At 41.1% G+C, this 27,352-nt stretch overlaps 1 protein-coding gene across 1 annotated transcript; it reads right to left on the bottom strand.

Annotated features, from left to right (window-relative positions):
• Nucleotides 1-7,340: 7,340 nt before the first annotated feature.
• On the bottom strand, nucleotides 7,341-26,884 carry UBE2I (ubiquitin conjugating enzyme E2 I). Its single transcript, XM_036738200.1, has 7 exons — nucleotides 26,728-26,884; nucleotides 20,029-20,107; nucleotides 19,749-19,832; nucleotides 17,080-17,152; nucleotides 15,607-15,716; nucleotides 15,374-15,453; nucleotides 7,341-11,029 (listed from the first exon to the last, which is right to left on the bottom strand). The coding sequence occupies exons 2-7, from the start codon at nucleotides 20,092-20,094 to the stop codon at nucleotides 10,966-10,968; spliced, it is 477 nt and encodes a 158-aa protein (XP_036594095.1). The 5' UTR covers nucleotides 20,095-20,107; nucleotides 26,728-26,884; the 3' UTR covers nucleotides 7,341-10,965.
• Between the last annotated feature and the right edge of the window lie 468 nt (nucleotides 26,885-27,352).

Genomic DNA, 27,352 nt, shown 5'->3' with positions numbered 1-27,352 from the left:
TTTGCCTCTGTTTGCCTCAGTTTCTTCATCTGTAAAATAGGGATAACAAGACCACGTACACATTCCCCCACCCCCACCCCCGCTGTGAGGATTAAATGAGATAAAATTTGCAAAACACTTATCTGCAATGCCTGGCACACAGTAGGCATTTAATAAATGCTTGTTTCCTTTCTTCATTCCTGTATTTGGCCTTGATCAGGCCCTACCTAAAGTATGATCATCAGTTTCAAGTACGTTTTGCAAAGTACATTAACAAAACGGAATGCATGGAGAGGGTGGGCATGAGTCTGGTGAGGGGACCGTGTCCATATGGGGATCAGGGCTCTAGGGGGAGTATGATGGCTGCATTTGACTCTTCCAAGGGCTGCCAGAGGGAAGAGGGGTTAGAATTATTGTAAATCTGTAAAGCATGTAGCACAGTGAGGGGCACATAGTAGGTGCTATATAAATACCAGCTGTTATCATTGTCATTATAGTTATTCTTTAACCCAGAGAGCAGAACTCGGAGCAAAGGAAAAAAAGTCATTGTTCAGGGAAGTAATGGGGCCTTCTTTAGTGGAGAGATTCTAATTCAGATATGGGTACAACCAGATGACATACCTATGAGAATATTGTGATTTTTTTTTCCAGATCTGTTTCCTCATCTGTAAAACGGGGATGATAATCCCTGCCCTGGCTTATCTCCGGCTGTGGGGAAAGTGCTCTAGAAACCACAGGGCCTCTGAATGGGAACTCTTATTCCTTCTGACAGTATCCTTACGGACAACTCATCAGAACCTGGGCCCATGGGGTCACAGAACCTCAGAAACTACCTAGGGGGTCCCTCAAAGGGCAGGAAACTTTTAAATGTCTGTGGGATTGCATTGGGACAGTGATCCAGCCTGTCAATCCATATAAAAAAGTGCGACAGAAATCAATCATTTGTGGCTTGATACCCCTATCTTCAAGGGCATCTAGGTGGCACAGTGGCTAGAGTGCCAGTACTACAGTCAGGAAGACTCCTCTTCCTAAATTCAAATCCAACCTCAGACACTTACTAGCTGTGTGACCCACAGCAAGTCACTTCAACCCAGTTTGCCTCAGTTTCCTCATCTGTAAAATGAGCTAGAGAAGAAAATGGCAAACCACTCCGCTATTTTTGCCAAGAAAACCCCAAGTGGGACTAAGAAGAGTCGAATACGACTGAAAAATGAGTAACAACAAAGCCCCCATTTTTGGACTTATAACCAACCCACTTTTTTTAAGGAGGGGCATTATGGAGGCAGTGATGTGTGGTCACAACCATTATCCTTCCTCCTGATCAGTCTGGGATCAGCAGCCTGTTCAAGCATGACAGCTGGATCATGCTCAGTAGAGATGTGGGGTGGGTTTCTGGGGGAGCCAGAAAAATGGAAGTGGAAGAAATTTCTTAGGCTGTGAAGGTACCCTATTCCGAGGGCTCCCTTTATTAACTGCCAGTAGTTGTCTCTAGTGCCTTCATTATCAGATTACCAGTCCTTTCCACTCAGCCCTAACTGCCATCTTTCAGGGTCGTAGGGGACCAGAGCCAGGTTTCTTGTAAGGTTAAGGCAAGAAGCTGGGGGCCCTAGCAAAAAACAGTAAGCTCATTTGCAAACCAATGGACAAACAAATCAGTCTTTTGCATGTTTTCTCGGGGGGGGGGGGGTGGGGGGGGTGGGGGGAAGGGAGGTTGTTGTGGTGTTTGTCCTTCGTTCTCGAAGATGACCATGACATCAGGGAAATGATGACATGATTTGCAAGTGACTTTGATTTGAGTGAGGGAGAGCTGTGCAAGGTCACCAGCCTCACTTTCTCCTCCCGAACCATCTGGATCCAATAGCCTGATATTCATCAGGACTACTGGAGATGGCCCTTTCAGGCTGAGGTCTTTTCAGGTTTTCACTCTGAATGAGGTAATGCTCATTCAGTGAATAGGCCTCTTTAAGAAGTTAATAAAAAAAAAATCAAACTGGAAGAGGAAGACCCTCACGGTTCCTGGCCAAAAGAGAAACAGTTACTATTTACCATTTACATTCACTCTGTGCTAGGAGGGCAGGGACCTATTAACTGCTCTGAGAAAGAGTAGCTGGAGGCAGGTTTTCTTCCTTGAATGTTATATTTCATCAATCATAGAATGCCAGAGTTTGAAAGGACCTAAGTAATCTAGCCCAATCCCTTTATTTTTCAGATGAGGTACTACATGAGGGAAGAGAGCCTCAATACTCTCATCCACACAGCTCTGTATCAAACATTTGATCAAAAATAAACTACATGATTTGGCATTTTAAGCAGTTCACAAACTGGTTCCACCCTAGTTCCAGGCTTATTACTCATTACTGCCTTTCATATACTCTTGGTCCAGTCAAACTGGCCTCCTTGTCTTTCCCCCCAGATGACACTCCATCCCTCCTCTCCAGACCTTTACATAGTCTGTCTCCTATTCCTGGGAGGCGCTCCTCCCTCACCTCTGACTTTTAAGATTCCCTAGCTTTTTTCAAAAGTTCAATTCAAGGAACTCCTATAGGAAACCTTCCCTAAGCCTCCAGCTGCTGGTGACCCCCCTCAAATTACATTGTATTTACTTACCTGTCTACAAGTTGTCTCCCCTATAGAATGTAAGCTATGAGGGCTGGAACTGTTTGGAATTTGTGTCCCTACTGCCTAACAAATCTCAGGAGTTATAATTTGACTAGGAAGACAGAGTATGTCGGTTATTGTGTATTAAGTCTCCAAACCCTGGTCTCTGCTCTTTAGGTGCTGAAATTTTCAAAGGCAGCATCATGGACCAAAGAACCAGAAGGGCCCTTAGAGGTTATTTAGTCTAACCTTCTCATTTTACATAGGAGACTGGGGCCCCTTGGCCAAGGTCACATGGAACCTACCTGGGACGGTCAGGTGCAGAATCCAGACTTCCTGATTGCTAGTCCTCCTTTCACAGTACTGTGCTGCTGGGAAGATTCTGGCATATTGAAACTACAGCTTAGGACCCTTAGAGCTTTGAGGAATAGCACGATGCAAGTGTTGGGCTAGGTTGAGAATCAGACAAAATTAATTTGAATCCTGGTTTTGCCATGCCTAGGCTACCTTGGGCAAACTCTACATCTCTCCAGGCCTCAATTTCGACCTCTGTAGAAGGAGATTTTCCCCAGCTTGAGATCAAAGGTACTTAGATTGAAGGGACTTCAAATTCTGCTCTTCACGTGGTATCCTATGAGAAGATTTGCTGAAGGAGGGGAAGAGGCAGAGGTGAGTTTGAAGGCCAGGAGAGGGCTGAACAAGATTAGGCCATGGTTTTACAGCATCTCTCCGGACTTTTGAGAGATGAAGCTGGTACTTGGTTGAATGTAACCAAAGCATGTCTTTGCTACTTCCAATGATTGAGCCTGCTCTGATATGTCCCATGTGTTAGGAAAGAGGACATCAAAGTTGCCAGATGAGGCCATTATTCAACAGCCAGGTTGCATGGTCTCCAGCACTGTACCTTTCCCCTGCCCACCATTGCAAGATTTTAGACATCAATGCCCAAAACACATTTCCCATTGCTTTTTTTCAGTTGAAGACTGAAGGCATTCTAAGTCAGGCTGATGCCATGGAGGGAAATTTCTGGGTCATCATCCAAATTTTCCCTTAGAATCTTCATCCAGGGGGGCAGCTAGGTGGCACAGTGAGTAGAGCACCGGCCGTGGAGTCAGGAGGACCTGAGTTCAAATCTGGCCTAAGACATCTGACACATGTGCTAGCTGTGTGACCTTGGGCAAGTCACTTAACCCCAATTGCCCTGCCCCCCCAAAAAAACAAAACAAAAACAAAAAACAAAAAAGAATCTTCATCCACGATAATCTTGGAAGTATGTGCGTACATGTACATGTGCAGTGACCCAAGAGGAGCATTCTTTGGGAAGGCCAGCTTCAAAGATACCCAAGATCACAGACTGTTGGTACTAGAAAGGACCTTATATGAGTAATCTACTCAAAATGAGGAATTGGCACAAAAAAGAGAAGAGCAAACAGCTATTTAGCAGTAAATAAAGCCTGCATTCCAGCAACAGAAGGAAGGACTGAACCTAGGAATGGGATGGTCTGCTTTGGCTATGAAGAAATAGAGCAGACTGAACAAACACCTCTCACAGTGGGTGGCAGGTTGGACTAGGTGACCTCTGAAATCCCTTACAACTCCAAGAGTCCAGAATTCTTCTCGACACACTCAAGGAAAAACACTACTTACCCCAGGTATGTGGGTGGGCACCTTGCAAGGCAAGATGGAACAGCAACTAAGCACAAGCTGCTATTCTCACAATTTGTAGAATGAACTGGTCAAAATCAGCTTTGCTCTCTCCAAATCATTGGGCCCATCGCCATGGCAACACCAAGCTAGACACATCGCTGGTGCCACATTCTGGATTCATGTGACTGTCTTTTCTGGCATCAGCTACAAGCCGCCATGTTTCAGGTACAGGCCCAAGCCTGGTCCCAGAGGAGGGCAGGCGATTAGTGTTTGTTCTGATCCTCCCCCACAACTTCAAGATTGGCACTCCTGCCTTTTGAAATATAACAAAAGAGTTGCATGGGGTGGGCTGGGAGGAGAAGGGATGCACACATTCAGCTTCTCTTCCTCTGACAAATAATAGATGCTACTGCGAAATCAGGTACCCTAAGGCAGGGAAACAATCTGGAACTGGAGGCATTATACAAGTGGAAAGCCAGGTTTATGGGCAATTGAGAATTGCAAGACACAAAGACGTTCATGAGCAGCAAACCCCCAAAACTGCCCATTTTTCCTGAATATTTTCTCCCTCATCCTGCAGTGAGGATATCTGCATAGATTGAAACTCCAAATCGACTTTAAATTAAGCAAAACTGAAGATGGGTGCAGAGGAGAAACTGAGCCTAGCACCTCTGAAAAGGGTTAGAAAGACAGACCTGAACAGGGTGCTCAAAAGTCATCCTTCTCCTGAATCAGCTTTGATGGCCTTTAGAAGAGTTCAGATGAAGGTGTAATGCACACAGACTCTAGTCTTTACTAGGGCACTCAGAAACCAAGTTCTGAAATGCACTAGGCCAGCAATGCCCTTTCTTGTGGTCTGCCATTGCAGGTCTTCAGGGGTCAAAAGCTATCTGAGGAGGGAGACTCCATTCAAATGCCACGTTGTTAACATTATTCTCCCCATCTCCTTCCTCTCCGCCCCCAGCAAGAGATATGTGCCTATCATGTACCAGGCTGGAAGAGATGTGTAAACACAGCATGCCAAGAGGTCCTGCATCCAGAGGGGAATTCTTGTAGGTCTACTATCCTTAGTGCCTTTTCATTCTTTTACTGCCTGAGTCAGATCAGTTTAATAGGTAGCACCTATGGGGACCTAGGGTCTCTTCTGACCATCTGTTAGAAACAATTCCCTTCTTCCTCTTCCAAACATATGCAAAAAACCCTTCCCAAACCCAGTAAGTAGCTCTTGTTCAGGCATCCCACCTTCAGCTGATTGGTTATCACCAATAACACACTCGGCAGCTTTTAAAAAACTATAAGCCAGCTTTGTGTCTCCCCTGGTCCCCCTTAAATCATGTGTCCCTCACAAGCTCCTAGGTCCCCTTAATCTTCCCCAAATGCGGCCATTTATGCCTCTCCGCAGGCTTATTTCTTAATACAGTCTTCATTCATGACCATGCTACCGAGAAGATAGGATGACAGTAAAGCCATCCACCCCTTCAGGATGCTTAGTCTTAGTCTCTACTTTTTTAAACTACCAAGTTCTATCAGAAAAGGAGTTAAATGATCAATTAACATTTACTGACCACTTATTGTGTCAGGGTGAAGGATGAAGATTCTCTTCCACCCAACCTGTACTCAAAAACCCTTCTACATTGGGGACTCGGGAAATCAAATTAGGCCACATTTCTCCCCCCACCCTATACTGAGTTTTTTTTAGCACTTAACTCTGCAGTTGAAAGGAACCTCAAAAGGGCTACATGAACCTAGACAGCTTACCTGGGAGCCCTCAAAGCAAAATATTGCTACCAAATTAGGAAAAGGGGGTGGGATGACAGAGGTGGAGACTGACACATGACAAGAAATGATTCTTAGGAGAATAAATTAAGACAGAAGAAACCTCAGAAGCCATCTACCCCAACTCCCTCATTTTACAGATGAGCAAACTAATCCTCAAAGAGGTGAAATGACTTACTTGCCCAGGGTCATGCAGGCAGTAAATAGCAGAGCTGGAATTTGAATCCAGGTTCTTTAACTCCAAATCCAGTATTCCTTCTACTGAAATATGCTGTCTTGAGAGAAAAGTTGAACAAAAAACAGTACCTGAAGTTTAGCCAGATCTGCTAAGGGACTTCTGGCAAAAGTGTTGGTTAACACCTGATATGTAAGGCTTTACACATCATTTATCTGAGGTGGTGAAGATCCACAGTAGCACCTCACTAGAATATATCAAGGACATCACTTAGCTCTTACAGGAAAGGAATGATTTCTGATACAACTCTGAAGAGCAGAGTAGAGATGGGCATTATTAGTGTCTAGATCATACATCTTATATTTGAACTTTGTTTGTATAACACAGGTCCAAAGGACAATTTAAACACTATGACTAGCCAGTAGTTCTCTAAAAGCTCCTTCTGCCCTATCTACATAGAGAGTCTTCTTTGAAGGACATTAGGAAAAACAAAGCCCAGGAGCAAGAAACAGTCTAACACCTCAAACAGCTTACCTGTTTGAGTAATAGAGTAATAGCTCTGGAGCCAACAAGATTGGAATTCAAATTCCGCCTCAAATGCTTATTACTGTGTGACCCTCTGCAACTCACCTCTTTGAGTTTCAATTTCCCGTCTGTTAAATACAGAAGTTGGATTCAATGGCCTCTAAGTTCCCTTCCAGCTCTAAATCCACAATCCTATGATCCTGAAAGGAAGGGCCAATGCCCATTAGCTCTGCCTAATTCCTCCTTTCCCCTAAAGAGGTGATACATACCAATCCTCTAAATCCTGCGCTGATTCCTACCAAGGCAAATCAATGTGTTTACTATATGTACTTAACCCCAAGTTTTATATCTGCCTAAGGACTTTGAAGCATAGACCTAAAAGGGGGGTATCAACTTAGCTGATGTCCCTAAGACACTGAGGAGTTATATCCTCATAAACAAATCTCTTCTTGCCATGGAGCTCCTCCCAGGATTCCTGGGTCAGGCAAGTGCTGAAGTATGCAACTTAAGAGTCCAAGGCGAATGGATGAGAGAAGGCCCCTTGGGGTAAGGGATACCAACACCAGCCTCAACCTTCCAAAGCTCATTACCACCCAGGAGAACGACAAGGGCAGTGCATGAAAAGGAAACATCCTACATGTCAATTTTATGGAAATTTTTTAATGAGAGGATTCTCAGATACAGTGGTTACCTATTTCCCACAATTCCTTACTATAGGATTCTCATGCTGGGAACACAATCTTTTTCCTTACATTTAAAAACAGGATGATCATATTTCATAGTCCTCGCATTACAAGATTCACATCTTTGTTAAGTCAAGAATTGTGGTACAAAAGAAACATTTCATTAGCCTTAAATCACTACAATTTGCTAGAAACATCAATTACTTTAGAATACTTTTAACTATAAAATATATTGTATTTCCATATATATTAACCATATACATGTTTAACTATTACTAGATTTAGTTCAGTCATTACAAAATAAGACATTCTGGGAGCAGGCTACAAATATACAATCCAGCTGAATTACCCATGTCATATTCTTTGCATTATAAATAAATTGCAAATATCAAACTGAGGAACTAGTGAACAATACAAAATATATTAAGCAAGCAAACAAGGCACTCGTACCTCAAATGGAGTTGGAAGTGAATGAAAATCCTAAAAGTCTTAAAAATTAACCTTGAATTGAACCAAGTGCTAGATGATGACGTGCTAGAAGGTGTCTAGCCTAGGGGTTTTAGGTGGGAAATATCCTACCATTGTGTTTTTGAAAATAAAAATATTATTCCATATCCTGTTTAGTTTAATTTGGGCCAGAAGCAGTCTTTCCCTATGTGGAGAACATATGAAGCCCATGTATCTTCCTTCCAATTAGTTTTTCCCAATGAAAGCGTTCTCCTTAGGGGAAGTCAGCAATATCATGTGAGCTAGACACTGGTCTGGTAGTCCCTGGAGCCAGCCTGACAATGTTTCAGATGAATGACTCCCTTGCCTATGGGCACCAGACAGCTCAACTTCACGTCCAATTGTTATGGTGATCAGAGGGTTTAGAGAGCTAGATTCGGTTTCTAACTTGTTTAAATATGAGAACCCTGATCTAAGAAAGGTCTATTTCCATATGGAGCAATGGATTTAACATAATTCTTAAAAGTGGTTGCCCTAACTTGGAATCAGTTACTCTCCATCCTCACAGCTCTGATAAAAGGTCTGGTCAATTCCACTGATGCTCTTGAAAATCTAAAACACGAAGATCCCTACATTCCCAATATCAGGGAGGAATGTTTTTTTTTTTTTTAATGAACACTGGGTGCTCCCCACCACCTCTTAATTCCTATCTACTTCCAACACATATTTTGCCAAAACTGGCAGAATCTGATAGCCAAAGCTAAAGTAAGACTTGACTCCAAGCTGCTGAGATGCCTTAAAGTTATGTTTCTTTTAAGGCCCACCTCAAACATCAGTCCTTAATTCAATCACCACATATCAGTGCATGGAACAGATGTGAGAGTCGTTTTTCATGACTGACAAAGGCTCAGCAAACCAGCTATTGAAAGTCTGGAGCAGAGACTGCTTGGCAGTTCCTCTCCCATCCCCCCAAAGTCATACTCTACCAGCTGGGGTTGAGGGAGGTGGAGAGGGCAAAAAAGGGCCTCCTTCCCCCCAAGTCTCCTGTTCCAATAAATTAAAGGTAATTTTAAAAATTAGAATGACCTTATTTAATAGAAAACAATTTCAGGAAGCTTAAGAGCCAAATGAAAAGGCCCTTTAGATGCTTATTGACTATGATTCACTACGTTCTCAGCGTACAACTGGGGTTACAGGGCATGTGCCAGAAACAATATTCAGGTGCCCAATTGGAGTCTCATGCAACAGAAACCACAAAGCACGTACAAGTGTTATTCCCTAGATACATAGAAAGCTAACTGCCTGCTGAAAAAGCATCTGTCTGTGCCCCACAGCTGTATGTGTTGGACACACGTGCAGACTTTCACTTGTGGACTGAGCCACTGGAGGCAAAGCGTGCAGCTGGAGTGAATGCCTGTGACCTACATGGTTTAAAAGCCTACTCTAGGGGAATCTCTGGAAAAAGACTGCCTACAAGAGCACGCAATAAGGAACATGCAAATGATTTCTAAGACAGCCATTGATACCAGAAGCATATGGCTTAGGATCAAACCTCCAACCTGTTTGCAAAGCCATTCAATACATTTTCAAACAAAGAGAAACAGGAAGAGTATGGTTACTGTGAGAGGGCACTAATCGTGAGTTGCTTTCTCCCCCAGATCCTTCCTACAGAGAGATGAATGAGGTCATTCCTTTCACAAAGCAGTGATTTCCACCCTACGGTGCTCACTTCCAAGAATTGAGATTCTTTTGCGAATATATTAAAAAGGGAGCCTTATCCAAGCCATCAACTCCGTCCCACTGTCGCAACAGATCTCTTTGGAGTAGAAGGATGCCATTTTCAATAAGAGGAAAGCTCATTTGTTACCAGTGAGTTAAAGTACACAGCACAAGTGTATTATCATCTGGTTAATCTAGGTTTGGGTCCCTAGCCAGGTACACGCAGCTTTCAGACTGACTTGCTCAGTTATTGCTTTATAGCCAGTCTTCTCACTCTGTTAAACCTTAGTCTTAGTTTTGGTCTGGCATTTAATACTTAGAACTTAATTATTAAAATGCCTCTTGGAACCACTAAAGCCCTGCATTTCTGCAGGGCAAGGGGCCATGTATTCACCAATCACTTGGTTGGATGTTTAAAAGGGAGAGTTCAAACCAATTCAGATTAACCAGGTTTAAAATATGTCCAATAGTGAACAGCCCCAAAGGTAGGGAGGAAAAGAAAAAAAGAAATCAACCCCAACAATAACAGAAAAAACCCCTTATACATACAGATATATATTTTTTAACATAGCAGTATTTACAAAAGGATAAGGACAAGGTATAAGAGCCAATCAGGGCTTCCTAGGTCACCAAGAAGCCAAACAAACTATTGGAATGCTCCCAGGCTGGCCCTAGTTTGGAGGGCTAGTGAGATAAGTCTATACACAGAGGTCTTTACAGAGTAGGCAACAGAAGGGTGGCTATGTTAGTTTGAAGACAAAGTCTAAACTAGAAGCCTCCTCTTTGCACTCATTTTAATGAAGAAGATAATGAAACAAAAACCTTTATATAAACAGTTTATTTACTCTAAACAGCAACACAGACAAAACGCCATATAAACACAAGGAAGTGATGCAGAAACAAGATGCTGGCTGACTTTGGATCTCTGGGGCCTGTAAGCAATATAACCTAGTCTCTGAAAGATAGAAAAACAAATTAAGGGTAGGGAAAGGGAGAGGTTATGAACTTCCTTTTTCATACAGCCAGCTAGAGGCTAAATAAGAGTTCTAAACATTTGTAAGCATGCCTGCATCAGAGAGCAAATGAAACTAGATACTAGGGAATTTATAGAAGTATAAAAGTTTATAATTTTACAGCAGTTGAAATACTGACATCAATATTAAAATAAAAGCAAGTTTTACATAACAATCAAAAATACAAAAGACTGAAGGAAGAGACCCTGTATGAAAAAACTGGGGGCAATTCAGCGAATTCAGAACTGTATACAAGTGGCGAAAATGGAAAATGGCACACACACAACCCCCTCCCCTAAGTGAATAGTCATTGTACATAGCAACATTAGATTTTGCAAAAATTTTGTAAACAAGTTCTTGCCAAACCAATCCCTTCCTTTTTAAGATGCCACAAGATCGATGTTTATGAGGGTGCAAACTTCTTGGCTTGTGCTCGAACCCTTTTCTCATATTCCACTCTGTTTTGGCTGAGGTTTAAAAAAAAAAAGAGAGAGAGAGAGAGAAAGAGAAAGAAAGGCACATTAGATAAAACAGCTCCTATTACCACGAATGTTTGGCTTTGCATAGTAGATCTCAGACAGGTTGTATACAGAATCCAGGAAGGAAGAACACTTAACCCAGGGCAAGGAAAGAATGCAGAGGGAAACAGCTAAGTTAGATGAAGATTGTTTTAGAAATAAGAAGTAGGTGAATGCCCTTATAGGACTGTGAAAGGCAGAATTATAAAATCATCAAGCTGGAAGGGACATAAAAGGTCATCTAATCTCCTCATTTTACAGAGGAGGAAAATGAGGCCCAGAGAGGTTGTGACTGGCTAGTGGGTAGTTTAACGACAGAAGGAAGATCTGAACTAGGTCCTCCAACTCCAAAGCCAGCTATTATATAAAGAAAAGCTAAGACAGAGGTAGGGCAGTAGCTGATTATAAATGGAAACCTATAAATGGACAACAGTAAATTCTGATGACAAGAATGGGAAGGTAGGTGAGAAGGATCAATCATTTTTATAGGAGAGGCAAGATATGATTTGGGAAGAGCTTACCATTTGAACTCTGAGTAGGTTAACAACGTAGGAGAAAAGTTAATGTCAGCAGACAGGCAGGAATAAAAACAATTCTGCACTGCCTTCTCAGGAGCATGTGCAAAAGGGAGGATGGGAAGGAAAGAAGGCATTTTTTGCCAACATGTGACTGCACTTCTTACACTAACAAAATCACACACCCCTTTCAATTAGCATACACACACAAGTTTTTATCCATTCAGATCTCGTGGTTTCCATTACAAAAGACAACAATCTAGGATAGTATACGTAGATTGGTTTAAAGACAGGAAAAATTAAAACCATTAATTAGAATTAGGAAAGTGGTATACAACTGGAAAACACGAGCAAAATTCTGGATGACACTGAAAGTTCATTCTAGAAACATTCACATATTTTAGGTAACTTCTTTAACTTTAATTTCTAATTCTTTAGACAAGCCACAAATAGCTTTTGATTTCTTTTTTCTTACGTATTCCTTTGTAACTCTTTTTTCATGGTGAAAGGGGTCAGAAAGCTTATGCCTCAAGGCCATACGTGGCCCTCTGACTGAATTCAAACTTCACAGAACAAATCCTCTTAATAAAAGGATTTGTTCGGTAAAATGTGGACTCAGTCAAAAGGCCACACCCAAGGACCCAGAAGACCACATGGGACCTCAAGGCCTCAGGTAGCCCACCACTGTCCCTTAGGATGTGCTGGAGTGGCAGTGGCAAATACTGCTAATTTTCAAAAGGAAAAGTGGTCAGCACTTACACAACCACTAACAGACACAAAATCTTGGATTGTAGTTATAAATGAAAATAACTGATATGGTGCAGTGGAAAGGGGGCTGACTTTGGAATCACAGGACTTGCATTTGAATCTCACCTCTGACACTCACTGCCTATGTAAGCTTGGACAATTCATTTCATTTCTCGAAACCTCAATTTCCTTATCTGTTAAATGAGGTATAGTTCTGAGTCTATAAATGCTGTGGTCCTAACTGCTTTAGAATTCTGGAATTTTATATTTGGCTGAGGAAGAGATTGCTGCAAGAAGTAGAAAACATCTTGGGAACTGACTGAGGAAGATAATATTTACAGAATTTCTTTCCTGAACACCTCACTAACAGACACGAAGAAGCTTGCATTACTACTACCTGGCAGAAACACTCTTGCGCCAATGACTTTCCACTACATGGTCAGTTCAGTAGCACACATACATACAACGTATCTCTCTTCTCTCCTCCCTCTCTCTCCCCAGCAATTTCCTGACAGAAGGGACCTAAGCAAAGAAACAGGTGGCTTTCTTAGAATTTTGCCCAGCACTAAGTCCCCTGATCACGTAAAAGATACTGGCTATATACCAGTCTGGCTTTTAACTCCTAGATTAGAGGGAGGAAATATGAATTACTATCCAACTTTCCTACAGAACTATGCGATTCAAAAATCCCATGAAACCAAAACCAAAATATTTTTCTAAGGATGCTACACAACCTAAGAACTTTTGTTAATGCTGAATGCTATTTCTTTTAACAATTGGCATCCAACCGTTAATTGGGGTCTTCATTCTTTTGCACAAAACTTTACCACAAAGCCCACATTTCCTGCAAACCCAAAGGAGACAAAAATGCCCCTCGAAGTGCTGACTCGTCCACATTGACTTTTTTGGACCCTCCTTTCCCAGAGACTTGGCAGACTGCTGTACTAGCCCTTCAAGGGGTCGGTTTCAAGACAGCCAAGAGTATCCGAGTTAGGCCCATTACCGAGAACTAATTACAGATTAGTTTAGCTTTTCATGAAACAGAATAACGAGAGGGCCAAGTTTTCCAAGTTAACAACTTTAAAATAAAATCTAGCAACTCAAGTTTAAGTTTAACTTCCAAATAAAAATAACATGTTTGTGTTCTCAAGAAGGCTGATTTTCTATAAGGAGATACGCCCTTGCCAAGTTGAATGAGCACCATTCTGTGATGTGTGGGCATTACTTCTACCCCAGCTCACCTGTTCCATGCGCATAAAAGGTCATGTGTTCACCTGGCTCTACTTCAGAATTTATAGCCTCCCCCTAGAATAGAGCCACAACTACTGAAATACTATCTTAAATAGTTACCTCTCTAAATTCTATAAATTGAATAAACACAAAAACGGAGCTTATTTTTAAAGGAATCTTACAGTAAATATTCTTGCAAAATTACCTAAGTAACCTCATTCTCCAGACATTTCTATACCTGCAAAATGTCATAATGTATTTGCTTAAGGAGTATACTTGTATCTGGTTCCCAAATGTGGACCATGACCCATTTTAAAAAGGAGATTTACTTTTCTTCCTTCACATGACTCCCTTTACTCAAGAATTTTCATGTAACAGGTTCCCAAATCCTATTAGTATTTTCATGACTCCAGGTTGTCAACCTCAACTCTTAAATTCCATCTTTTCCTCAAAAAGTGAATTCTAAACAAATTTTATCTGCCCTCCCTCACTGCCCTAAGAGTTAGACCACAGGCACAGAAAAGTCATTTTGTTTCCCAATAGGAGGGGGCTAATGTCACAATATTCATCAGTGACAACCCCATTTCCATCTGGATGAATAACGCTTTACACTATAATGAGTACTTGTACATCTTTTATCTAATTTTAGCTAAAGAAAATGCACCCATCCTTACCTCCTCCCAAGGAGGACATTTAAGTGATGGGGCATTTTACTCTATCATTCCTACCAAGGCTGAAACAATTGGCTGCTTTTCTTATATTCCTTGCTCCCTTCCTTCTGTCTTAGCTGCTTCCAAAACCCAGATAACATCTACACAGGGCCTCGTAGGAAGGAAAAAAGATAGAAAGGTGTTCAAACTTAACAGGCATGGAAAACTGAGCGCTAAGAAAAATCTTATCACCTGCCCTCCCCAAAGAGGACGTAAAGATTCAATACCTCTGCAAGTGTAAAAGCAGACTGGAAAGATCCCAAAACCCTTGGCCCAGGCAGAAATTGGGCAGATTACCCCTCTGTACAAGGTGTGCTCTTCCTTTCACTTTGCCTGATAAAATAAGTTTAGTGTCTTATTTGGAATTCTGAATAAATCACACTGGTGCTCTACAACCAAGGACGGTGGCAAATTATGTAGAAACTGACCCTGTTGTAATTAAATGCTGATATAATGTAGTCAAAGGAGAGGATGACTAAGGAGATTAATTAGCAAATTAAGAAGGTAAAAAGTAAGTGAGGAACTAAAGTTGCACAGCCATCATCAAAAAGACAGTGCCCAAGCCCCTCGGCTTTATCCTGCGTCTACAAAAAGATGAGACTTGTACAGGCACCCTTTGGTCATACAGATATTCTGTCCCTCATCAATGTCCCTTTTACGCACAATCACTGGCTCTTCTACATGACAAGGTAGGTGTGTAGGTAGGTCAATATGCTAAGCAAGGGAGTCCCTTTCCCTCTAAATTTAAGAAAGTCTACAGGGGGCAAAAGATTGGTATTACTATTGCTCACCACCATCAAACGAACTGATGTACTCTGCCTATTCCCAGATTTCTACAGAGGCTCCAAGCAAAATTCCAAAGAGAGTTACTTTCTTCTACAATAAACGGGTAATTTGGAGATTTGGAGTCAATCATTCAAACAGCTTATTCTCATGTGAAGCACATCACACTAACTTTAGCTAGCTCTCTATAGTCAACCCTGCTATACAAGGTACATTTTTTTTTTAGAACAGGCTTTTTGACAAAAGCACACAAGTCAAGAGAAACAAATTACATACAATAAAAACAAGTGTTAGAATGAACTACTAACCAGTAAATTGTGTAAGCCTCTGCTTGAGCTGGGTCTTGAATATTTGGTTCATTTAGAAGTTCCTGTATTCCTAACAAGATCTGTATAGGAGACAAGAAAAGTTGAGTCAAGCCTTTTCAAAAAATTAGAAAAGTGAAAACCTAACGCTCTGCAAAGGTAGCTTCAATGTCATGGTTTGTTCAAGATTACAAAAAGTCTTTTTGCCAACTATCCAGCTGGGAGGATTTCCCTACCTGTTTAATTGTGATTGCTGGCCTCCAATCCTTATCTTCCTCTAAGATGGACAGGCACACTGTGCCTGAAGGATACACATTTGGGTGAAATAATGGTGGTTCAAATTTACCTAGATAATGGTGGGAAAGATAGCAAGCTGAATTAAAATGTAGAGTTCCAATGCATTTTGTGAGAAATAGGTACAGCTTCTAGAGCTAAGGCCTACTAGTAGTTCACATATCTGGAGTCTATTTGAGATTTAGTAACCCAAAAGAAATAAAAACAAAAATCCCAAAATTAATGGTTAATCCACAGAGCCCTTGCTAAACTATGAGGAAAATGCTAACAGCTTTTAAAGACAAAATTACAAACTATGATCATGGTCTATAGAGAGGGAAAAAGAAAAAAAAACTCCTTTCCAATTTGAAGAACAAAGCTAGAAAGCAGTCCAAAGATTCTGGGAAAGGAGACAACACAGATTAGCAATCTCATTCATCTGTTCCCTTCTCTTGAGGGGATTAGTGGAACCCAGATGAACTCTTCCCCACCCCAGTTTTTTGTGATCTAGTACACCTTCCCAAAGTAGCCAGAGAGGGACCATGGTGACCACAGTGTGGTATAGTAAAAACAACACTGATTTTGGAATGCGGTTGAACTCCTGGCTCTGCCCCTTACTACTTTGTGTAACCTTGGGTAAATCACTTACTGTCTCTCAGTTTCTTCATCTCTAAAATCCTTTTAAAATTCAAACATCCTATGATTACATGGTTAGGTATGGAACCTTCAATGGCACTACAGGACTTGGCCAACCTGATGTAAGGCCATCTAAGCCCATCTGTTCAATGAAAAAACCATATTCTGGGTTTTAAATTGGTAGGGAATATATCACCAATTTAGAATTAAAATCACCCATTTTTCAAGAAAATTTCCAGAATTTTCCAGGAAATAGTTCTGAAGATTCAGTCACATCAACAATTTTTGCTGCAAACAACTGGCCATGAATCTTACACCAAAATGCTGAGGTCCTTAAAAATTTCAAATGTGGTTGCATCTTTCCCCCAAACTTAACCTCTGTTTAGAGGACTATATGTTATCCAAGATATGAACAACAGAAGACAACAAATGAGGTTTGTACAATGAATTATAAAGAACTTCTGAACCTGGCCAATGAAATCCCCAGACACAAAAAGGTCTGTTTTGAACAGGTAACGTTCTGCAATTTCTAGGCCAAGACCTGACAGCCTCAGTGCACACCGAGCATAGACTTCTGTGGTTAAAACTCTGGCTATGAGGCATTTGTGCTAGTAATTAGAGTGAATCTCAAGTTAGTCACATTCATTTAAATTACACATTCAGCCTCTCTTAACAGCTAAATAATTCTCCTTTGGTAGGCCCTACGGCTTCAGCAGTCACATGATCTCAGGAGGCCTTTGGTTACTGCAGTAGTAGAAACTGTTAAGAAGACCTGCCTACTTAGACTTTACTGTACTTACATTTTGGTGGTGAAGATGGATAATCATCCTTAAAAAGCATCCGCAGTTTAAATAAACCTCCTTCCCATGGTGTCTGCCAGGGAATTAAACCAAAGTTAGGCACGTCATTTGCCTCTGATGTAAGATAAGTAAAAATAGGGAGGATGATTACTGATGTCTATTATATACCCCAGATCTGCCTGGTATCATATAGTCACTTTAAACAAAATTGCCTAATAAATACACCAGTAGAGCTCACAAAGAGCCAGGAGCCTGTACACAATTTCAATTAATCAACAGGCATTTACTGAGAGCTCTTGCTATGTGCCAGGTACTGGGCTAAGGATACAAAACAAATGCAAAAACAAAAACAGTCCCTGCCCTTGAAGCTTACATTCCAAAGAGGGAAGACAACATATAAAGATCAGCACACACAAGATAAATACAGAACAGATAGAAGGTAACCTTAGAGGAGATGGCATTGGTAGCTGGAGGGAATCAAGAAAGGCCTTCTAGAGTAAGTGGTGTCTGAGCTAAAGCTTAAAGGAATCCAGGGATTCTAAGAATCAGAAGTTAGAAGGGGGCGCATTCTAGGCATGGAGTGTGGTGTTCAAATGGCAGTATGGCTGGATCATAGAATAGAAAGAAAGGCAGCTTGAAAGGGAGGAACAGACCAGGTAATGAAAAATTTCAAATGCCAAAGGATTTTATATTTGATCCTGGAAGTTAACAGGAGGCTACTGGAGTTTACTGAGGAAAAGGGTAATAAAGTCAAACCTATACTTTAGGGGAAAAAAAACACAATTAGGATTTGCAGATGATGGGATCTGGTGGAGATCTAGAGAAGTACTGAAAGCAATAGTATAAGAAAAAGAACCTGGGCTTTTAAGTCTTTGAAAGTTCTTCATAGTTCTAAATCCCAAGAATAGTGTTTTGGCAAAGAAGGGTAAGGGAGTATAAAAGATTACAATCTACATGGCTACATTTTGCTAGCCAAGTTTTCCCCCATGATTTCAATTAGATACAGTTCTTCGTTGCTCATCTTAGGTGAGTAGGAGATTTTTGGCTGTCAAAAAAGAGGCTGTGTTCCCTGCTCCAATTCAGATGAATTTCAGGGTTCTAGTACAAAAAAAAAACAAAAGCCACAACTATATTTTTACTTTATGAAATACTACTCTTTGCCACCTTTCTCTCTGGGAAATGCATCTGCCTTATCTTGGAAACAGGATATCAGAGAATGGCTGAATGGTAGAAGGTCAAAATAAAGGCCAAAGACACTTTATACATCTCCCTATGATTATTCACAAAAGAAAGGAGTAAGAGGCTGCTTTTTGGAAAGACAAATCTAACTAAGTAGGTCCCATTCAAAATAGTTTGGGGGGGAGGAGAGGGGAAGAGAAAGGTTGAATGGACTTGTTGGGGATGCAGCACTATCTTTCTTGACATTATATGCCTTAGCAAAGAGACCTGCCCAAGTAGCTACTTTGACCAGTTAGGTCAAAAAGGTTTTGGTAATCTAGTACATATTCCTTAGTTCAAATGAGTCACAAATGTGGACCATCACAGAATTATTTCAAGTTATTACAAGTTCCCTGACAGCAGGAATTGTTTCATGCTTTTTCTTTATCATCTCCAGCCATCTAGATGGGTGCCCGGCAAAAAAAAAGGAATTTAATAATAATGTTTGCTGATTGACTAAAACAAATAATGAGTCCAAATTTTGAAGTCAATGAGGATACCCATGATTCTTTTCATGGAATTCAGAGGATTATGTCACTTCATGGCTAACATTTGAACTAGACAAACCATCATTTGTCTCAGTTCCAAAGACTTCTAGCAAAGAGATTCCTATTTCCTATTTTTGAACATAAAGTCTGCAAAAGTCTCTTTTGGAACTATATAAATCTATTTTGCCTTGTCTTAGGCTAAGGAGATATTTAAAAAATAAAACACCCCAGTTTCTAAAATACATATATACTTAAACAAAAATTCTCATGCTGTTATTTCCCCAGAGTTCTTTCATGCTAAATAATTCTTGCACTCTTTCCTTCCAGGTTCTGATCAATCATTTTATTCATTTATAAGGCTCTTCTCCAAATTATCAACCAAAGCCTTACTCTGGAAATTCTGTTGAAGAAAACAAATTAGCAGTTGAGTGTCATGGTGCTGCCTTTTACTCAACGCCATAAAAGTATAAAGTGACATGGTTACCAACATGCAGACACGCTATCTATATGTGGCTATGACAATCTTAGCCCATTGTCAGCACATATTTTGTATTATTCTTCCAGCACAGGAATAGGTTATACTGCACCATCTAAACCAGCCTTGAAGATGGCTGTCTAGGATTAAAGTTGCAGTCTCTAGCACTGGAACAAAAGTGATCTAGCCTAGTAAAGGAATTAAAATCACTCAATTACCCTACTGGGTCAGTATTCTAATCAGAACCTAAATTGGCCTACTTACATGTAAATACCTAGAAGTTTAAGTGGATTGGATAGTCAGGGCACTAGCAGTACCTTGAAAGTATAAGCAAATAGGAAAACAAACAAGCACCCAGTTTGTTTTGGAAAAGGTTACATCAGAAAGTTTTCACTTTACTTCGAATTCCATAGGCCAATTCCGACCTATTTGCATCTTCTGCTAAAGTGTGAGACAGGTGAAAAAGGCAAGCTACTGAGAAATCTTACCCCTTTCTTCCCTGGAATGGCACACTCCCAGTTCATGAGATTCATTGTGCCATCTGGATTTTTCGTAGGTACCGCTACAAAGCCCTAAGTTTAAAAAACAAAAACAAAAGCATCAACTGAAGGATCTCACTTCAAATGCTCTGGAAACATAAATCCTATTAACTAGACCAACCACTTTGGCACAGTCACACACCTGAATAAACAATTCTTAGCCAGTAGTTCAATTAAGAAAAAGCTATATCACATTTTGCATGTTACACAGAAATTGTATTGTACTTACAAAAGGATGATCTTTTCTCCAAGCTTTTCGCTCCTGTGCAAGTCTACTGAGGGCTATTCCAGACATATTCAAAGTCCCTCTAGTACAAATATGAAAGAGATAGTGTTAGGTCAGGACAGTCTTCAGCACTAACTTGATTTTATACCCTCTCCCTACCACCACTTTTTTTGGGGGGAGGCAGAGGATGCCTGAAAATTCTTATCCATTACCTTTTGCCAAAAGCAAACACAGATTACTAAAGGAATCAAGTACTCAAGAGACTAAAAAGCTGGCAAGATAACTCCACCCAGTGTTTGTTGTTTGTACTACACTAGGAAGAGATTAGTGCTCACTACATTGACAAGACTAAAGCAGTTGCCAAAATAAGATCTCACAGAAGAATCAAGACATTATATCTGGCCTGTAGTTCTAAGCAGTATTTCCAGACTTTTCACTCTACCCTGTTACTCTCTCTCTCTCAGCCTTCCTAAAGGGTCAAAGCACAAAAGTACTGTTGTAACACTCACCCCTATCCCCCAAATCTCAATCTTCCCCTTATGAGTGGAATATAAGTTCCTTGAAGCAGGGATTGTTTTTAATCTTGTCCTTCCAACCCCAGAGCCTAGTGCATTGCCTTACAACACAATACGAATTTAACAAATGCTCACCAAATAAATACAACCCTATCTAATCCATCAGAATTGAGGCTGGCCAGTAGCACAATCTCACTGTAATGACAAGGCCAAAACAGCAAAGGAGTGATGTTGGAAAGACCAGAGCACAGAAGGGATGGATATTGGCCTGTGGCATCATATGAATTTGGAACTTGTGCCACTGTTTGCAGTGTGTGCTCCTAAGCTGCTAAGGCCAGGCAGCAACTACTTTGGCAGTTATATAGCCCAGATACCAACCATATCATTATGAAGTTCTTGTCCAGAAGGAGAACTGCTTATTTTATAGTTAACAAAAAGAGTATGGGAAACCTGTCTTGGGGCCCAGAATTCAAATATAGGTGCTGAGTGGGAAAAAAAGCACATTCAAAGAATAAAGAGCTTAGGCTGTTAACTGTGGGTGAAACCTAGAGAAGAAAAAGAGAACTGCGATGTGAGACAGGCACTAAATACAAGTAACTAGATTATCCAGATACCTTGCCCTCTCTCTCCATCTGGCAGATCTTTTCCTTCTCATTAGCCACTTTACAAAGTGAGGAGGGCAAAGGAAAGATGAAACTCAAGCTCCTCCCATCCTATGCACTCTGTGTATTTGTCAAATCCATAAAGATATTCTGTGAAATGTAGCTGGGGAGAGGATTGGATTAGAGAAGTGACTTAACCCAAGCCCCACTTTCCTCATCTATAAAACAGTGCTAACTACCAGCCCTACCAACCTCTGAGAGTGTCAGTGTCCTGGTGGTTATAAAAGAACTGCTCAGATGTACACTCAAATATATACCAAGTACTACCATGAAGACAAAGGAATCTTTCACTTAAAAGTAGGACAACAAAAGCTAGATTGTAGTATTATATTAGATGTACTATTAAGAGAACATCCTTAGGAATATGGTCACAAGTTTTTGGATGTTTCCTTCAGAGAAAAGGTAGCAGTAACATTTCTGTAGTATAAATTAGTACAACTGTCTACTTTATTCACTTCTAAGTCTCATGAAATGTTAAAGACCACCCACTCAGCTCTAGTGAAAAGAAATGCCCCATGTAAAGCACAATGTATCTTCAGGATAGGTGCTAGAATCCAGGGAAAATTACTCACAATGATACTTTGGGCAATGACACTGACAGAAGGAAGGTCCAGTACAGAAAAATGAAAGCCTCGTATATTATAAACTGTCACTTAGTAGGGGCTTAAATTACTTCTCTCTACCCAATTATGGACACCACCCCTCTCCCCCAATCCAGTCTTGACAAGCTACTAAACAATGCTGATTACTTGAATTTCACAACTCCCCCAGCTAACACACAGCAAAACAGTCCAAAAAAATGCATCATGGAAAGGTACTCAAATACATCTCATCAGTCCACGAAAACCAGAGAAAAGACACCCTCCAATTAAAGACCCTCAAACAAACTACCAAAAGAACTAGGTTTCAAGGATTTGCTTGTGTGTGTTTGTTTACTACAGACTGAGAGCTTTACCCTGAAGCTTTTTAATCCCTCCCTCTTCATAAAAAAAAAATGCATCCAAATGATAAAACATCAAGCTTGGAGCAACAACACTCCTCCAGACTTATATGCACAAAAATATTTATAGCAGCTCTTTTTGTGGCGATAATTGGAAATTGAGGAGATGCCCATCAATTGGGGAATGGCTGAACAAGTTGTACTATGATTGTGATGGAATACTAACTATTGTGCTATAAGAAATGGTGAAAAGGATAGCTGCAGAAAAATCTAGAAAGACTTACATGAACTGATGCAAAGTGAAGTGAGCTGAACCAGGGGAACACCGTACAGAGAAACAGCAATACTGTATGAAGATTAACTGTAAATAACTTAGCTACTCTAATCAATACAGTGATCCAAGACAATTCCAAAGGACTTAGGGTGAAAAATGCTATCCACCTCCAGAGAAAGAATTAAGTCTGAACACTGATTAAGGCATTTTTTTTTAATCTTTCTTTGTTGTTGTCATCTTTTTTTCTGTTTTGTTTTTTAGAATTTTGTCTTCTTTTGCAACTTGGCTAATATAGAAATGTTTTGCACAAGTACACATGTATAATCTGTATCAAATTGTTTGGAACTCAAACTTAAAAAAAATGTTAAAAATTTTTGTGTATAGGTAACTGAGGAAAAAAAATTAATGCAAAAACAAAAAACAAAGATACTGTGAACTACTTGAGGACAAAAATCATGTAATTTTTAGATCTTCCTTTATGAGTAACATAGTGTTTTATATACATTACATGTTTAATGTTTTTATTAAAAAAAAAAAAAAGCAAAAAACAGTACTCCTCCAGAATTCTAGTCAGTCCATTTCTTTCCCATGTATGGCTCAATTCCTTTTCTGCCCTGCCTAAAACCTTCCTCACAAATATATTCAAAGAAAGTTAAGGAAGGGAATATATAGCTGAATGCATCACCAAGGAAGTTACCATATTACTTCTGAAAGGCCATGAATGAGGGTTCTCACTTAAAAACAAAGCAAAACCTCAAACTCAGTAGCATCTCTGTTTTAATAATCATCCTGAACCACCTTAATCTATAAAGTGCTGCAAGAGCTCAGAGTGCTCAACAAACTTAGAAAAATTCATCTGACCCTTATAACGTCCCTAGGGGACAAGGGAGAAAAAAAAAACCCAACACAGACAGTTCAAAGATAACGAAATATAGAAAGATTGAAGTGATGTTCAAGGTCATCCAGCAAAAACTAGAAATCAAAACAGATCTTTTCATTCTCAGACCACTGTTCTATCTAGTTGCGCAGAGGTCAAACCTTTATAGCTATGAGTACTATCAATAGGAATAGCAATGCCTACAAGCAAGCATAAAGTGTAATTATGAAGAAAAAGAAGGAAAAAGGCAAAAAAAAAATGACTTTTGGAATCAAAGGATCTGAGTTGAGTCCAGGCTTTGCAGCTTACTACCCAAAGGACTTTGAGCCAGTCACTCAACCGGTCTCAATTTCACTATCTGTAAAATGAGAGCATTGGATTAGATGATTTCTAAGTCCCTTCCTGCTCTAGTTTCTATGAGAAGTAAGAGAATGGAAGAGCTACAACTGCCTCTGATTCCACAGGTATAATGGGCAAGAAACACTTACTTCTATTGTATAATGCAAGCCTAACTACTTATATGTAAAAAAATCAAATTATATAATAGCTTTTCTTCTGGAAATTATTTGTAGCTTGAACTAAGGCAAGAGGTTGTTGGACAAAGTAATCTCTCAAGGACAATTCCAACCCTTAGTCTTAGCCTAAATTACCTGTTACCCTTTAGTATATCTGGTTAGATACTAGACAAAATGCTTCGTGCTTTTTTAGAAATGCTAGTAAAGACCTTAAATGTACACCCGTAATAACTGTAAAGTCCCTTCCAATTCTAGGATTCTGTTTATCAGGGGAAGTTAGACATTACCTTATAGTTGTAAATAACCAGATTCCACTTTAAAATTGGTCTAACTTCAGATATTAAGCACTTAACTGATTAACCAAGTGTTCCTAGTAGTTTAAAAGCAGAAAAATTAAGTCATGAAGAAAGAGCAAAAACCTTATCAAGTGTTCAGAGACAAGGTAAAAACACCCTTAAGTAACACTGAGTTAAACTGAAACGTTGCAATTTTGTTTCTTCCTTACATTCTCTCTAATAATAGCTTGATCCTTACATGTCAGCCTGAATCACACTTAAAATGCTTCATATTCCCATTACACCTTCTATAACCCTCACGTACATAACAGTAACTATGAGATCCATCACTTAGTGAAACAAAGTTCTGGCACATCTGTTTAACAATTCAGAACTAGAAACTGAAACCATTCTAAAGTATCTATCTCCTAACCATTCAAGACTCTAGGGTGTAATCTATTTTTGTAATAGAACCACAACAATTTGTAATGAATTCAAAAAACTTAGTTAAATCCTAGAAAGTCCCTCTTGACATCAGATTCTAACAGCATTTTCCCTATTAATGAGACATTTAAGATGTTTTTAAGCCACCATTCCTTAAGTCTAGTAAAAGCTTAAATTTAAAAAAAAAAAAAAGGTTAAAATTATGGACCTGAATTTCTAATTTCACTTCATTTTAAATGCAACTTTGTTCTAATCACTCCCATAACACTCAACCACTTCCTTAACTGTGATACTGAAAAATAAAAACATAAAAAATTTTTTAATGTGTCCCATCATCTGGAATTAGTATACTTCAGGAGAACCTTCAGTCTTAGCAATGTTTTGTTTTGAGCTTAAGCCACTACAACCAAAAAGGGACTGACAGTCTTATTTCTATGTCCTGTTCAAATTTTTCTGTATGTTTAAGAATAATAACTGAGCCTATAAACCAAAGAAATAATTGTAAAAGTCTTTTTTTTGGTGGACTTATTATACATTTGTATTCTTGCCAACTTTGTCTTCCCCTCTCACAAGTGAAAACTGGACTTTCCTTTCACTCTTCCTAAAGGGACAAAGCATCTCTGAAACCCTGCCAAGAATGCAAGAGGGAATGGGTATTTTTCTTTAAAAAGTGAAGAGAACTCAAGGATAAAGGTAGAGAAAAATTAATTGTTTGCACTTTAAAAAAAGCATGTGTATGCAGGGGGTAATAAGGTTTATAGCCAAGACTATGAGATTCTACTTTGAAGAGATAAAATCCAGTTTTCCTCTTGCTAATTTCTCTCAATTTCTGCTCTATATCAGGCAAGACTTGTGTAGCAAACCCAAGAGTTGTTAATAATAAAATCAAGCCCTGAGATTAGAATATTAAAAAAATTTTTAAAAAATTAGTGCCCTATGTTCTCTTAATCCAACCAATCACATTTTGGCTGTGTATCCCTTTCAAAGACTTGATGATAGCTTGTTAACTTTTTCTTTTCGGAGGTGGGGCAAAAGAGGGAGCAATCAGAATTACACTGCTATGACTGAGAAGCTAAATAACCCAATTGAGTTTTCCTCTACCTCTAGATAATTTTTAAAGTTATATCAGTAATATCACAGGGGATTTCGGACTATAATTCACCTATCCCTTAGCTTCTCACTACAGTTTCACGTGGTTATTATTTTGGTTGCAGTGTTACTACCGGAACATAAGATAACTGGGTCCATACTTGGGGAAAAACTCAATTCTGGAGGCCTTAAAGTTCCACAGCAGTGCACACAACCCCTGTAATGTGCTAAAGCGTTCCATCACTCCAAAAGGCATTAATCAATCAAAATTGTTGGGGAAAAAACGGAATGGGGGAAGGGTGTTTGGAGAGACATGATTGAACATTTCAGGGAGTACATTTTGAGAAGCCTTTTAATACTCTTTTTTAAGAGAGCCACCACATTCCGAGGACAGTTCTCTGCAATATTTTTACCTACCCCTTTCCCGGTTCAAAAAACCCTAAACATCGGGTATTCCTCTCCAAAGTCTCTCCATCTCTCTGCTAACAGGACTTAATGCAAACAATCAGGCGGCCAAGGGAGGGAGCTGACTCAATCTCGACTTGTGACCTTGGGCCAGTCCCTTTCACCTCCCTAAGCCTCAGTTTCCTTATCTGCAAAAGAGCAGCGTTCAACAAGATGAGCTCTTGGCCCCTTCTGTCAGGGATCTCTCAGCTAGGATGACTCTTCCTCCCCGAGAATGGAGAGAGAAATGCGTCCTCCCCGTCTACCTAATTTGAGAGGCCCTTCCGGGGCCTCGGAGATTCCCAGGAGGGATGGATGGAGGAGGGCGGCTGGCAGCCGAGGCCGGACTGCCCCCCCACCCCCACCCCGGCCTTCTCAGAGGCGGACAGACGCGCCGAGGTAGCCCGGCCCAATCCCCGGAGAGGGAAGTGTCCCAGCTCCCAGCCGGTCTCCAGAGCCCGGAAGCCCGGTCAGTCCCGCTCCATTTCCCAGGCCAGGTCCGGCCCGATGGCCGCAGCCTCAGGCGGGGACCGAGAAGAGGAGGGAGCGGGGCCGAGCCGGGCCTCGCCAGGAAGGAGGAGGGAGAGGGAGGAGGGAAGCGGGGCTGCTGCTGCCGCTGCCGCCGGGCCCAGCTCGGCCCGACCCGGCCCAGATGGGGTCGCCTCACCTCAGCACGGCCGCGGCCCCCGGCAAGTGTCCCGGATCGAGGCGGAAGATGCCCGGATGGTCGGTGGCTACGGCGGTGCTTCCCTTTGTCTCGGGACTTTCCCTCCGGAGCCCGCTCCGCGCGCAGCCGGACCCAAGACGGCAGGACCCCGGCGCGGCGCGGCGCGGGGCGGGGCGGGGGGAGGGGGGAGGGAGCCGCGGGCTGCCCCGCCGCCCGCCTGCGCCCGCGCGCCGCCGCCGCCGCCACCCCCGCCGCTCCCGCGGCTCCCCTTCCCCCTCCCCTTCTCGCCCGTGCCTTCGAAGTCCCACCGGCCCCACTGGCTAGACTGGTTCGCCTCCCCAGGGAACGCGACGGGGTACGAACTTCGGGCGTAGGGACCCCAGAGGAGCGATTTCTTCCACAGGCAGGGACTTAGCTACCTGTACACTTAAAGGAGCCGCGTCCCTAATATTAGGGACCATCTACAAACTACCTTTCGGAATGAGTTCGTTCATCTGAAGATACGCGTAGAAGGTATAACGAAAAAGGGGCGCAGGAAATTCCAAGGGCTCTTCAGATGCTCGGAGAAGGACCCCAAAGCTGCCAGTCTCCGGGGTTCCCTAGTCAGATAGCACCAAGAACCTTG

Source organism: Trichosurus vulpecula, chromosome 9 (assembly GCF_011100635.1).
Source record: "Trichosurus vulpecula isolate mTriVul1 chromosome 9, mTriVul1.pri, whole genome shotgun sequence".
NCBI lineage: Eukaryota > Metazoa > Chordata > Mammalia > Diprotodontia > Phalangeridae > Trichosurus > Trichosurus vulpecula.
The sequence above is the reverse complement of the archived record's forward strand: the minus strand, read 5'-3'. Positions and strand labels throughout refer to the sequence as shown.